Source organism: Heptranchias perlo, chromosome 8, assembly GCF_035084215.1.
Source record: "Heptranchias perlo isolate sHepPer1 chromosome 8, sHepPer1.hap1, whole genome shotgun sequence".
In the NCBI taxonomy this organism is placed as follows: Eukaryota; Metazoa; Chordata; class Chondrichthyes; order Hexanchiformes; family Hexanchidae; genus Heptranchias; species Heptranchias perlo.
In genome coordinates this window covers 14980405-14994534 of record NC_090332.1, presented here as the reverse complement: position 1 = coordinate 14994534, position 14130 = coordinate 14980405, and the positions used below count along the sequence as shown (strand labels likewise).

The 14130-nt window shown below is 38.4% G+C and overlaps 1 protein-coding gene across 2 annotated transcripts in view; it reads left to right on the top strand.

Moving 5' to 3' along the window:
- heatr1 (HEAT repeat containing 1) overlaps positions 1-14130 on the top strand; it is a 72723-nt gene that overhangs the window by 3303 nt on the left and 55290 nt on the right. For both annotated transcript variants that reach the window (XM_067988720.1, XM_067988719.1), the window contains exons 2-11: positions 186-337; positions 3319-3535; positions 3919-4060; positions 4944-5045; positions 5665-5805; positions 6470-6681; positions 9919-10043; positions 11106-11220; positions 12405-12515; positions 13111-13228. In XM_067988720.1, coding sequence (XP_067844821.1) covers positions 196-337; positions 3319-3535; positions 3919-4060; positions 4944-5045; positions 5665-5805; positions 6470-6681; positions 9919-10043; positions 11106-11220; positions 12405-12515; positions 13111-13228 — 1425 coding nt within the window. In that variant the 5' untranslated portion in view covers positions 186-195. The remainder of the gene's footprint in view (positions 1-185; positions 338-3318; positions 3536-3918; positions 4061-4943; positions 5046-5664; positions 5806-6469; positions 6682-9918; positions 10044-11105; positions 11221-12404; positions 12516-13110; positions 13229-14130) is intronic.

The window sequence follows — 14130 nt, the reverse complement described above, 5'->3', positions numbered from 1 at the left end:
CTTCAAAGTAGAGCTATTATTTTACACTATGTGATGCAATGAAAGAAGGGTTATTTGAAGGGCCATTATTCAGTAAAGTTCTTGCCAGCTTTTGAGTTTGTTTTATTAAACGTTAAGTTGCCATCATGAGAACTTGACCTTGAAAATTTTGTGCATTCATCCTTTACCTTTCTCTTTTTTTTTAGAGAAAGCAAAATGACCTCTTTAGCCTATCAGTTGAAACGCTTGGCTCTCCCCCAGAATGATCCAAGTCTTCTGTCTCGCAAAGAAACAGCATCATTATTGTTTGATTGTAAAGAAGCTGCTACTATTGACAGAGACACTTTCTTTGCCATAGGTAAGTAATGAATCCATCCTGCATTTCCATACCACAACAAGTTTTCCTTGGGAGTTGTTACTGCTATAGTGTAAGGACTGCTGTGTCTGCTACAGATTGGTGCCAGCATCTGCCAGGTTACCACAACACCACTGCAAAGCCTTTTTTCTCTGTAGACTTTGTATATCTTAGTTTATCTTATTTTATTCCCATTTTAGTTGTCCCACTCATCAAATTTTGCTTGTTTGGAGTATTCACTTACATACTCAACATCATCAATTTTAAATGAACTAAGATATCCTGCAACAATATTTCCTAGTTAATTATTTTTAATTTATCCCACATTCCTTTTGAAGTTTGCCATTCTTAAAGTTGTAGATTTTGTCCTGGTTCTTACTGATGCAGATTGCCCAATAATCTTAAATATATTGTGATCATTGCTGGAGGTTCCACTACGTCTCAATTATGGGTGCCATCCAGATCACTTGTAAGAACCAGATGTAGATATGAATTATCTCTACTTAGGTCCTTGACATATTAGGTTAAAAAGCAATCCTGCAATTCATTCAAAAATTCTGCTTTTGTTGCACTATTTCCATTAAGGAGTTCCCAGTTTATATTGGGTAGATTGAATTGCCCAATATTACATTATTATATTTACATATCCTTCATATCACATCATATATAATATGTTGTCATCCTTATCCTGCCCAGCGGGACTGTAGAAGATCTGTAATTATAATTCCGTCCTCCACCTACTTGTTAGCTGAAACCAGACTACTTTATTTAATGTTTTTGTCTGCAATATCAGTTCACCTTCCTTAATTTCTAAATTCTTCTGAACATATATAAAATTACTCCTCCTTTGATGGCCTTTCTATCTTTTTGGAACAACCTACGTATTGAATTCATTTCCACCTTCTGGTCCCTTTGTGCTTGTTTAGTTTGTCTCAGTTTCCTTTTTGCCTTGTTATTCTTTCCCCTCTCCTTGTCCACCATCCAAGCTCTTGCTCTTGTTTAAAGTCTTAGTTTCTGTCCCCCACCCCCATATAGAGTTTAAATGAATCTCAGTTCCTATTTCTATACTAACAGCTAATCTTTCTGATCGCTTCAGGTTGGCATACCAATCCATTTACCCTGAAACAATCTCAGTTATCTAAAAGTCCAAGACCTTGGACCAGCACCAACTTGCTAGCCATTCATTGGCTTCAATATTTCTATTTGTGAGCCCTAGCCAGAACTTTCTGAGGCCCTGTGCCACTGACGGGGCCTCACACGAAGTGAGCAGCTTAACAGAAAATCACAGGCAACGCCTGTAATAACCCAGAGAGCCCAGTCTCTCTTCTTTCACTTTCCAGCAATGTTCTCACATTTACATTTGGGATATCTGACTGCTTCTTCCCTCTGTCATTAATTTACACATGGACTACTATTGCTCTGCAATACCCCTTCCCCGTTTGCTCGCTATCCACAGTAGCTCGTCTGCCTTTTTGGGAACACAGCTTTTTCCTTAGTTCCACTAAAACTGCTCTGACATTTTTTCAATTTCCCCTTCCTCTTCCTAAATATGCCTTATACATCATCCAGCCACTGACACCAATTTGATAATTATTTCTTTTGTTGTTCGAATTTTCTTTCTGCCCTTTGTACCTTTACTATTGTTTCGTTAACCAGTTGTTTAAACATCACCTCCAGCTGGTCCCCATGCACAACTATTTCTCCTGTTGAGTCACATACCCTCTATGAACCTTTCACACTCACCAGTCCCCATGGGTCATTACTCCATTCTCCAATTCCACTAAGCTCTCCTTCAGTTCCTTGATAGCAGTATTCACATTAATAGTTGTGACAACCATAAATATATCACATCACACGCCAACTATTGCATAGTTTTCACCTTCCACCTACTTGTTCAACTGAGGCCCTACTTTTTGTATCCGTAAAATGTCCTTTATCTTAAAATTGTCTCTTGGTCCAGGCCGGCTTTGTTTTCGCTTTCTCTCGCACTCTCTCTTGTGCTCTTCCTCTCTCTCACGCTCTCTTTTCCCCTCTCTCTCTCTCGCTCTCGCACTCTGTGACTGTCATGTTTCCTTAAGGATTGCTTTACAATTTTTTTTTACAAATACAAGCCTAATTTCCAGAAATTTAAATAAAAATCTGCATTATATGTAGAGACTGTTACAATATAAAACTGATATTAAAAGGGATTAAATAAAATATGAAATGTTTTCTGCAAATTTTTAATTTTTTTTCTTGGCACAAAAATATTTTTTCTATCTCAGATTGCAAAAATGGGCCCAATTACATTTTTTGCACTCCTTTCCCTTCCCATGTTATCTACACGACTCCTTCCCTGAAACCTTATAAATCACCTCTAATAATCAAACAATTTCCTGATGATAGATTGGTTTTGGAGGAGGTTTGTTGTTTAGAATAACCTTTTGGGATCGCTGCTAATCCATTTATGATGCATGAAAGCTCAAATCCTTCCCTAAAGTTGCATGGCTTTAAATATATTTTTTAAAAAGGGAGTTCCAGTATCGGTACCCTTTTTAAATACTAAACAGCTTAATGATTGCTGTTTTTTTCCCAACTACTTGTGTTAATTCTCCTGCTCCTTTGTTTTTATTTAAATGCTGATTATTGATGACCTCCTTGGGGAAAATTGCCAAGTAGAGTTTCTGAAGCTGGTTGCGTGGAAGAGAGCTAAACTGACAGAAGCTGAAGCATCCTAGGTTAATGACTACATCTCTGGTGACAGTAATTCATCTCCTGATGCTGTTGGGTTCAATAAGTCCCCCAAGTCTGCTTCCTTCAATTAATTAGTTGCCATCCATTGATTAAACCAATTTTATTTAAAAGTACAGAGGAGAGAATGCAACATAAAAGGGTGATGGATTTAACTAAAATTTAGTAATGATTTTATTTTTAAAAAATAGGAAGTTCTGATAGCATAATGCTTTTCTTTCCATTGCTCTTTCATTTTTTCTACAAAAACTTAGGATGTACTGGTCTAGAGGAACTTATTGGAATTGATCCATCTTTTGAAGAATTTCAGTCGACACTCTTCAGCCAAGCTTCCAAAGGTCTGGAGCGTAGCGTACAGACAAAAGAAGTGAATGCCCGGCTCAATGAGAATATATTGGTTTTTCTAACACGTTTATCTCCGTACTTCATGCTAAAGCCAGCCCAAAAGTGCCTTGAATGGCTTATCCACAGGTAACTTGACTATCACGACACACCAATGATTTAGAAAATAGTATATGTTTTTCTTGGACATACGGATTTGAAGCTTTTAAAATATTCTCTGAATGTCCATGTTCTTAATCAAAGTGACATCATCTTGCCTCTGACCAAACCTATATCCTGCTCTCATCGATCAAACCTAGCTAATCGCAAATTTTTAGTTTGCGGTAACAAATGTAAGCAAGGAATCAATAGATTTTTATCAAAGCAGAATAAAACATTTTGGTCAATAATGCAACCCATATGATTATGATGCGCATTGTTTTGAAGTTGTAGAGGTTACTTCGGTTGTCACATAAAATAATTAGAGCAATGTGATCTTAAGGGCTTTAACTTGTATGTACTTGTTTTGCTAGGTTCCACATCCATCTGTATAATCAGGACAGTTTGATTGGCTGCATTCTTCCCTATCATGAGACCAAAGTGTTTGTGAGAGCCATTCAGCTTCTTAAACTCAATGACCCAACTCATCTCTGGCACTGGCTGGAGCCCATACAGGTAGATACTGTTTAAACAATATAATTTAAGCCTGGTTATACAAATCTTTTTTTCTGCCGAGTCCTACTTGTGTTATCCGGTGGATGGGAATACTTGATACTCCTCATGGATTTTTGTAGTCATTTCTTTTTAGGTTTTATTTAGGAAATGGAAAAACTTTTTAAAAAATTTCAAGCATATCAAAGTTTAACTTTGATGACTATGGTGAAAATCGCTGAATGCACACGGGCCAGTCTGTAATTTTCTTGCCTGTCAAAATTGCTTTTTAATTGACTGAATGTTTTCACAGTCCAGTTTGTAAATTCTACAGGAGCTTGGCTGATGGCAGTTGACCATCTTTCGACTCTCTGGGCAAAGTCTCAGAGCCAGATATTTTACCGTCCAGCGCACATGGGTTGATGGAGCCATTTTTTATGCCAGCGATTAATTCCCCGTGTATGTCAATGATCCAATAAATGGTTAGCATTGAAATTGTTACTGAAATGCCCCTCAACCTTGCATCCCCATTAACAACTGTTAGCTGTAATTACTGATCTGAGATCACTGTAAGCATCTAGCCTGAATCTCAGCCACTCTTGATCCAGGTGCTGGAAGATGCGCAAGTGACATTTATGATTCAGTTGATTTAGGTGGAAATAATGCAGGGAGGGAAAAAAATAAATAATTATCCTTAGGGGCACACAGCACCTGGTGGGATATGAACTGTTATTTATAGGTGTGAGATGAAGCAGAAAGTGGTATCTGAATGAGAAAAGAAGGGGCCTACTAGGAGATACAGACTGCTCTGACCTGAAACAGTCATTCTCTACTTGGTTGATGTAGCTGCAGATATTGAAAACTAACATTTCCAATAAGTTGTTGTATTTTTCCATTGTCTGTACAGAAACCCGGTGTCCCATTGGCAAGGAGTACTTTAATCACACACTGCTACAAAGATCTGAACTTCATGGATTTTATCTGTAGTCTGGTAACCAAGGCAGTCAAGGTTTGTACGTTCAAAACTAATTTAGATTTAAAACTTTTAGCTTCATCTGCAATGTAATTTGAATTTTCCTGTAAGAGTTTCTCACATACATATGCTTTAAAAATTTAACTTTGTTTAAAAAGTATTGTAAAACTACCATTGCAATCGTGGTATAAAGTACTAAATGCACTGCATGGTGTGGTACTGAATCATGCAGACCAGGAAGGTCCTCTGTTCAATGCCTGACCTGCGCTGCTGATCTGGCTGATCTGACTGATGAACATGAAGACACTACTGCTGGCCTCAGTCCCAAGGCTGGAGCAGGATAGAAGCAGCCATGGTTGCTGCTTCTGATTGACATCTGTGACTGGTGCTGGAAGATGCATGTACATTTTGAGCAAGCGAGCACAGGATCAGGTTTGCATGTGATGCCCTCCATGGTGGAATAGCCTGGCTATTCACTGTCTAGGCTCACACATGAAGAATGGCCATGTGCCAAAATACAAGAGTGTTGCCGACGCTCGTGGCACCATACCACAACCTTCAGGAGGAAAATGGTGAAAATTTGGACATCAGGAAGAAATAACAATTCTAATATGGAGAAGTACTTCTAACTATTATCAATTTCACTTTTTTTTAGGCATTTGCAGATTATCCTGGCAACACAACACAGTTGAGGGTTCTCTTTTCTTTTTATGCGTCCACCATTGTGCCAGCATTAAATGCTGTAGAAAAGATAACAGACACCATAATAGCCAAGTTGCTTCCATATATCCAGAAGGTAACAAGTGTATATATGAAGTTAAAGTATGTGGGACACATTGGTTTGCAGCTTATAATAAATATCCTGAATTTAGTTTACTAAATAGTTAGGTCTGCACTGTCCTTTGTATGCAGAAGCTCAAATGCAGTGTTAACCATTAAAAAAGACTTGCATTTATAGAGCACCATTCATGACCTCAGGACGTCCTAAAGCGTTTAACAGCTAATGAAGTACTTTTGAAGTGCAATCACTGTAGTAGGAAATGTGGCAACCAATTTGCGCACGGTAAGGTCCCACAACAGCAATGAGATAATGACCAGATCATCTGTATTTTAGTGATGTTGGTTGAGGGATAAATATTGCCCAGGACACTGGGGAGAACTTCCCTGCTCTTCTTCAAATAGTGCCTTGGGATATTTTACGTCCAAGCATAGTTTAGGCTGTGGAGTGGGGGGTTGCTCTTTAATACCCTAGTGTAATTCTTCAATTCTTAATTGGCTCCCAACAGCCAGCAGGATCAAGTGTATGAAACAACTGCCCTTGTTGCAGTGATCTCCGATTGTACGCTCCCTGTTGGTCACTGATGTTAAAAACCTTTGAAAAACCTGGTGCTCCCATTTGAATTACGCTATGCTTGTCATTTGCATTGTCGGGTATTGATATATAATATGCTTTTTTGTAGGGACTGAAGTCTTCGTTGGCAGATTATAGAGCTGCTACCTACATGATAATCTGTCAGCTTGCTGCGAAAGTTGTCATGGAAACCTCTCTGATAAACTCTCTGGCTCAGCAGATCAGCAAAGCCCTCGTGAAGACGCCAACTCTGATACGAGAGGGACTGAGTTGCCTGATTATATTACTGCAGCACCAAAAGAGGGAAAATATTAGTAAAAAGTAGGTGCAATATTCTCTTGTGCTCCATAGCTTTATTGTAAACAGGAAGCGCCTTGGGACGTTCTACTAGTTAAAGGTGCTATATAAATGCAAATTGTTGTTGTACTGAACAGTGGAACCCCATTATCTGCCACAACAAATGCCCCTTCCTTCATCAGATAATGGAGTTCGGCGGATAACTGAGCCCCCAAACTTTGCTCTTGCATCTATGGTACATCAATACCCAAGGCATGGGAATGAAGACAAGTTCAATATAAATAATAAACCTAGTTTTATTCACCAAGAAAACGAAATGAAATACATATTACAAAAACTGCATAGTGAGACAGTGTCTTTAACAAGCCTTTGTCCTGTGATGATTCTGAAAGAAATGGTTCCACTGTATTAATTATTATTAATGCTATTAAGAATCACAAATATTGCAGGGACATGGAGCCTCTGGCATCCAGTGGTTTGTATTTGCTTTAGTTTTTTTTTGGATGGGGAGAACATAGCATATGCTGTACATGACCTGGAGAATTCTAGAAATAATACTTGGACATACAATTAAAAGCATATTTATTTGTCAGTTCTCCATCTAATAATGCAAATAAGGAAATATTCTGTGCCTCTATCTGTCCAGCTAACTATCTTACAGGAATTACTATAGTGATTATGTCCATGTTTTGTTGCGCAGAATAGCGTCCTCAAATTCAGTGCAATCTGAAAACATTTTATTGATGCAATAAATCTAGTTCGGTTTTTATTAGATAAGACTGACTGCAATCGGTGCAAGTAATATAAATATTAATATTTTTGCTTTACATTTGGTAATCAGGATTATACCACGCGTCATTCAGTCTTTGAGATGCCGTATTCATTCTGTGGAACTATTTTAATTCCACAGGTGGGCATTTAGAGCATTTGCTCTAATCACTTGTCTTCTGTTCACGCTTGTGCTACAAAGAATTATGTTAAACAACCGTCCCCAAAGCAACCAGGCTGAGATGCAGAGCCAAACCAACCTGTCACAGCCATTACAAAAGTAGGGGTGCAGTAGCATAGCGGGCTACGTTACTGGACCAGTAATCCAGATGCCTCGGCTAATAAACCAGAGAATGTCGAGTTAAAATCCCACCATGGCAGTTTGAGGCCAGTTTTTTTTTAAAAAATGGCCTAAACCCAACTGGTTCACTAATGCCATTTAGAGAAACGTGCCGTCCATACCTGGTCTGGCCTATATGTGACTCCAGTCCCACACCAACATGGTTGGCTCTTAACTGCCCTATGAAACGGCCAATCAAGCCTCTCAGTTGTATCAAACCGCTAAAAGGCAGTGGTTTAGGAAGAAGGCGCACCACCACTTTCACAAGCACAACTAGGAATGGGCAATAAATGCCACTCTTGCCTGCAACGCTCACATCCTGGGAATGAATTGATGGAGTTGATTTTTGTTGTTGACTTTATGTGCCTTTCATGCCATTGTCATGCCCTTAGTTGGCACAGCAAGTTCTTATTTTCTGACCTATTCTAAACAAATAGTCTTTAAATTTTTCTTAATGTAAGCAGAAAATGTAAGAGGCCCCTCTGATATATTTTGCCATTCATGCATTACTTCACCCTTTGGATGACTGTTCTATCTGTTGGGTCACTAACATGCATCTGTTGTTTACACTGTGGACAGATTGCATGGTAGGTATATTTTTATTAGATAAGACTGTTACCTGCCATAAATGCCCACAGCACTATGCTTTGAGACTGCACCACACTGCTATGTTATATTGGTATGTTTGTTTAATCGCCTTTAGGTTTTGAAAAACATAAGACAGCTTAGAGATGAAAAGAAAAACTGCATCACATCTTTTTTTTACTGTGCTATATCAGTGTTTCCACTGCTGTCTTTATTTTTCTCACTGAATAACATGTCTCACTTGTGTAACATTCTATGAATGAACCAGAGGTAGATGAATATTCATTTGAAAAATAAATTTTAGAGCTATTTTATTTCAAAAGTCTATAGTGGAATAAATTAAAGTTCAAAGACACAAAATTACACCAGGAAGTGCTGGAGTGAATGGGCCTTTCTGTCAAACCCCAATCCCATAGCTATGGAAACAAGCTAATTCATTGTTAAAAGGGAGAATTTAAAAATATATATTTTTAGGGGAAAAAAATGTTTATTAAAAGTTTCACACTTTAACTGTGATCAAGGTAACTTCGAAGCTAATGGAGCAAGAATTATGTTGTCATTTTGATGTGGGGCTGGAATTTGTCTGTGGTTAGAATTCCAGTCTTGGAAACGGTTTTATACTCGATGGTTCGGACCATTATCCTGTGTCTGTAATCTCTTTTCACTATTCTAAATTGCAAGGTACAACGAGGTAATTTAGGGCCATGATTTATGGTAAGAATATATTTATTTGAAACCCATTACTCTGAAGTATTCATTTGCGTAGAAATAGCCCATGTGTTCTGGCAGTGCAAATTGCAAAAATCCATGAGAAACATCTATACTATTCAAACTGTTTAAAATAAAATTAGTCCAGTCACTAACTTCACATACCTTTTTAAATTAAAGGCATTCTGAATACAGATGTGTTTAGACTGTACAGAAAGTTACCCTTTTCAAAAAGCCGTTTGTCATTTTCTCCATTTAAAAGCGTCATTTAAGGTTTCATTACATTCTTTACTCAACTGCAGATTGTATCCTGCAGAAACTAGCATTTGCCCAGTTGATTTTTAAAAATCCTATTTCGCAACATCTTTTCCATATAAAAATTCAGCTTGCGCATCCCCGATTTTAATCACTGCACCATTGGCGGCTGTGCTTTCGGCTGCCTAGGTGCTAAGTTCTGGAATTCCCTCCCTAAACCTTTCTGCTTTTCTACCTTTTAAAACGCTCCTTAAAACCTACCTTCTTTGACCAAGCTTTTGGTCACCTGTCCTAATATCTCCTTATCTGGCTCGGTGTCAAATTTTGTTTGATAAAGCTCCGTTTTATTACGTTAAAGGTGCTATATAAATGCATGTTGTTGTTGAAGAAGAGTCGTACCCATATCTCTCTACAGATAGTCACTCACCTGCTTTGTATTTTCTGTTTTTATTCCACATTTCCAGCAACTGGTTTTTCTTATCTCTAATCACTGAAGCGATGTTTGTCTGTTGTTTGCTTTAATTGATTGGAAGGAGGACACACTAATAAGAATAATTGTAGATACCCTACTTTATTGTCTGATCATTGTTTTCTTTATTTTACAGAACCTTTCATCATCTCTGCAATGTCCCTAACCTTGTCACAATTCTGCAAGAGATTGATGCACAGTATAAGGTTTCTTCTCTGCTCCGCTATTTTATCCCCAATCTGATCCATTCCATTATCACAGGTACTGTTCCGATTTTCTTCCTTTTAATGCTTTCACTCTTGCATGCATGTGCATGCGTGCGCGCAGACACACACACACACACACACACAATGAAATCATACTGGGGTACGAATGGACAACAGATTTCCTTTTCTGCCTGCACCCGTGATATTAATACACCGAGTAAATGTATTTAGTAAATCACATGAATTTTTTTGGCTCTGACCACCCATTTTAACAAGTTTCCCTTGATTTAAAAGAACAAAAGACTTTATATAGCATCTTCTCATGACTCAAGTGTCACAAAGCATTTTACATTCTGAGATTCTTCAAAGTGCAGTGATCATTATTCTCTCTCTCTCTCTCTTTCTCACACACACACACACACACACACACACACACACGTTCCAGCTGCAGCCAATGGTTAGGAGTAAGAACCTGGATAATGAGCTACATCTCTAGCTTGGGGTTGCTGAAGTCAGCTTTATCCACTCCCACTATCCTGGCAAAGATCATTTAATTAGGCAGACATCAAACCTGGGTCTGTATGGCTTTGTACCATACTGGGCAGTGCATGAAGCAAACAAGCAGGACAGCTTTCAGTATTTCAAAATAATTGGGATGGGGGGGACTTTTTGTGCGCATCAATCTGAGGGATGCCATTTTTTGCTTCCAGGTCAGGCATGGCACAGGTAAGATGTGATTAAAGCTTTCTGCTCTGCTGCAACAATGCACCTTAACTGCAAGTTGTGAAGAACATCCTTTGTACTGCTTTCATTGTGATATTTCTGTTGTCCACATTAGCTATCCTGTGATCTTTCTAAGTGAAACTATTTATACTGAATTGTGAAGCTTTTTGCTATGCAGCAGTGGGTACTAAGAACCGGATGCAGAATGTTAAACTCATTTCATTTAAAACTTCTATAATCTGGGCTGGATTTGACTTCTGGTGCAGAAGGTGAATGGACAGTGTACCTAATCCATTTTACGACTTGATTAAAGTTTTACCAACTCCATTTTCCTGTGTAATAGTGACTGATGTAAACCGTTGTGTGACTCATCCGTATTCTTTTATCTCTCCAGCTGAAATAGCTGAAGAGCAGGAAGAAAGTTCTGGTTGCCAAACCCACGTCCAACTGCTGGAGGCCATACTTCAGAATATTGCACTGGAGAGCAACCTGGACCAAACTCTAGCCAAGTAAACATCATTGGCAGTGTGCCTATGTCTTCACTTTTATATCTTTATAATGACATTTTTGTGACAGCCATTTACATCAAGACATTGATCAATTTTATTCTTCCTCAGTGATTAAGTGTTTAAGTCCCAGTGTTTTTCTTCTTTCTAATTGTTTGTTTTCTACTTGTGTTATACGTTCTTGTTCGTCAGTCATATTACCCAAAAGCATTCTCTTCAATTTCATTCTCTCCTCCCCTCCGCCCCCCCGCCCCCCATCCCCCAAATTTTCTGAGGTGCAGCCACTATTACAGTCCCCCACTTGTCCCACTGTATACCCATAAAAATAAAATAGATAACATGATTAATGCATTCAACAATTCAGGGAAAAAAAATCTCAAACTCACCCATCCCATCTTATAATCACCCCAACATCATCTGCTCCTCCCACTAGCTGCTCATGCATGACCTAGCACACTACTGCTGGCTTTAGATAACCTCTTGTCCCCTATACTCCAAGCCTCTCGCTCTCCTTGCCCCGGTATCACTTTCCACTCCAACTTTGTAGCTTGCACTTCACCATTTGATCACTTCCCTCCATCTCACCCGGATGCACATCCTGAACTATGCCACCTGAGGTCAAAATTTTTGCTCTGTGAGTTGCAAATAATTTTAAAAAACATACAGGTTGTTAAATACAGAGACAAAACTAATTTTGCCCAAATAAAGTTTTTTAAAGCCATAAAATAAATCATGAAAGCAGAATAATTATGTTGAATATAAATGTAAACTGAAGATTGCAAGCTAAATATTGGAGAAAAATGTTTTAAAAATGATAAGGAGAACTAATTAGGGGATTCATTGATTATTTCTGTTTATTTTTTTTTAAAGATTGTGTAGTGCCATGGGAGATCAGCTAGTTCAGAATAAAAATAACACTCTTGTACTGAGCTAGTAAGTCTGATAGATTACCTGTGTCAAAATCTTTTAGAGCAGATTTACCTTTTGATAAATTTGCTGAATAATGTGTTATTGCAGCTGTTAATCACACATCATCTTCTATAAGGACCTGTAGTCAGTAATCTTTTGGCAGGATTTATGTTGATAAATATCTGGCTGTAGTTCAGCAGAGATTTACTGCTGCGCTTCATTCATCTTTATTGTTGAATTAGGTCATGCTACATCTGAATTGTTTTCCTGTCTTCCAGTGTGCTTCTTGAAGAGTACGTCTCCCATTGGACCAAGAATGATCTCAACCCTGACAGTCTGTCTGCTTTAAATCAGAAAATTATGCCCTTGGTTAGACTTCTGGAAACAAAGTAAGCTTAGCTTGCAATCCAACTCTGTGTGTGTGTGTGTGTGTGTGCGTGCGTGCATATTGAACTGAGGGGACATAACATGTTGTAATATCATTGCCACAATGAATGTACCCGTGTTTAAAGAATTTCCGCTTTGAATGTGGCATGGTGGCAGAGCGTGTTGGAGCATAGGCCCACCATGAGTTTCTGCTCTTGGGTGTATTCCTTCAGGAAGGCATTGAGTTGAGGCCAGATGCTTTCCCCATTTTGGAGGGGAAGTCAAGTGGAGACAGTGAGAGAAGCCAGGTGGAGGGTCACCACTTAACCATCCTGTAGTAGCATTGGTGTCTGGCAGCAGATTACCTGCTTCCCCAGCTACAGAGATCAAGTAAATGGATGAAAAAGGGAAGGGTTTATATCCTCAAAAACAAATTTTTTTTGAGATTTATGGCTACTGCATTTGTGAGAGATATTTAAATTTGTAGACCTAAAAACAAATATAATCTTTTAGACCTACTGTGTTAAATACTTTGTGAAAGTGCCATTTGTCCAGTGTATATAGTTGCCTTTCTTCTATTACTCCCATTTAAAGACTTGCCTCTCTTTGTCTCTGAAGGTATCCTAATGCTTACGATTTAGCCTTGGAGGGACATCTGAAAGAGGTTACTAGCCAGAATGAGCAAGATGCTTTTCACCAGTTTATTTCTCTGTCTTTGAGCAGTGCCAAACATCAGGTAAAATGGACTTTAATACTCAGGATTTCTAAAGAAAACAAACTTTGCAGTAGATTTTGTTATTGGGCTGTCTGTTGCACAATTTAAAGATAAAACTGGGGGTCATATTTTTTCTAGAAAGTGTCTTTCCTGCACAGATAATTGTCATTGAATTTATATGATGCATCAAATACCATGTTAATATACTGCTGTTCAAAACAGAAACCAGTGCGTTCAAGCAAAATGATGAATGTCTTGGTTCCCACCTCTTTGCATCATGGAAACTATAACACTATCCTTTTTTTAAAAGAAGTTTGAAGCTAATGTATTAATGCATTGTATAACACTGCTGTCATAAAATGGCCTATTCTTTACTTTACCATAAGCAATACTAAGGGCAATCATAGAATGGTTGCAGCACAGAAGGAAGCTATTCAGCCCATCAAGCCCATGCCAGCTCTTTATAAGAGCAGTCCAGTTAGTCCCATTCCCCTGCTCTTTCCCCATAGCCCTGTAATTTTTTTCCCTCAAGTATTTATCCAATTCCTTTTTGAAAGAATTGAATTTGCTTCCACCACCTTTTCAGGCAGCGCATTCCAGCTACTGATTATAAATTACTAAAAAAAAATTGCAGTTGAAAAGCACCGTTGATTTGAATAGTTATTTTGTCTCTTGGACATGGGCCTCAGACCGATGGAACTATTTCTTATCTATCTATTTCTCTCACACTCTATCTCTGCCTGTCACCCACTCAGAATGCACTTTGGGCAACCTCACAGATCCCTAGCACAAATTGGCACTAAATTGATCACCTTACTTAGAAACATCTTGCAAGGCAATTTGGTGTGGGAATTGAAAATTTAAACTAATGCAGTTGGAGTGTGCTGTTAGGTTGGAGTAGATGTACATTGTTGGAACAGGGT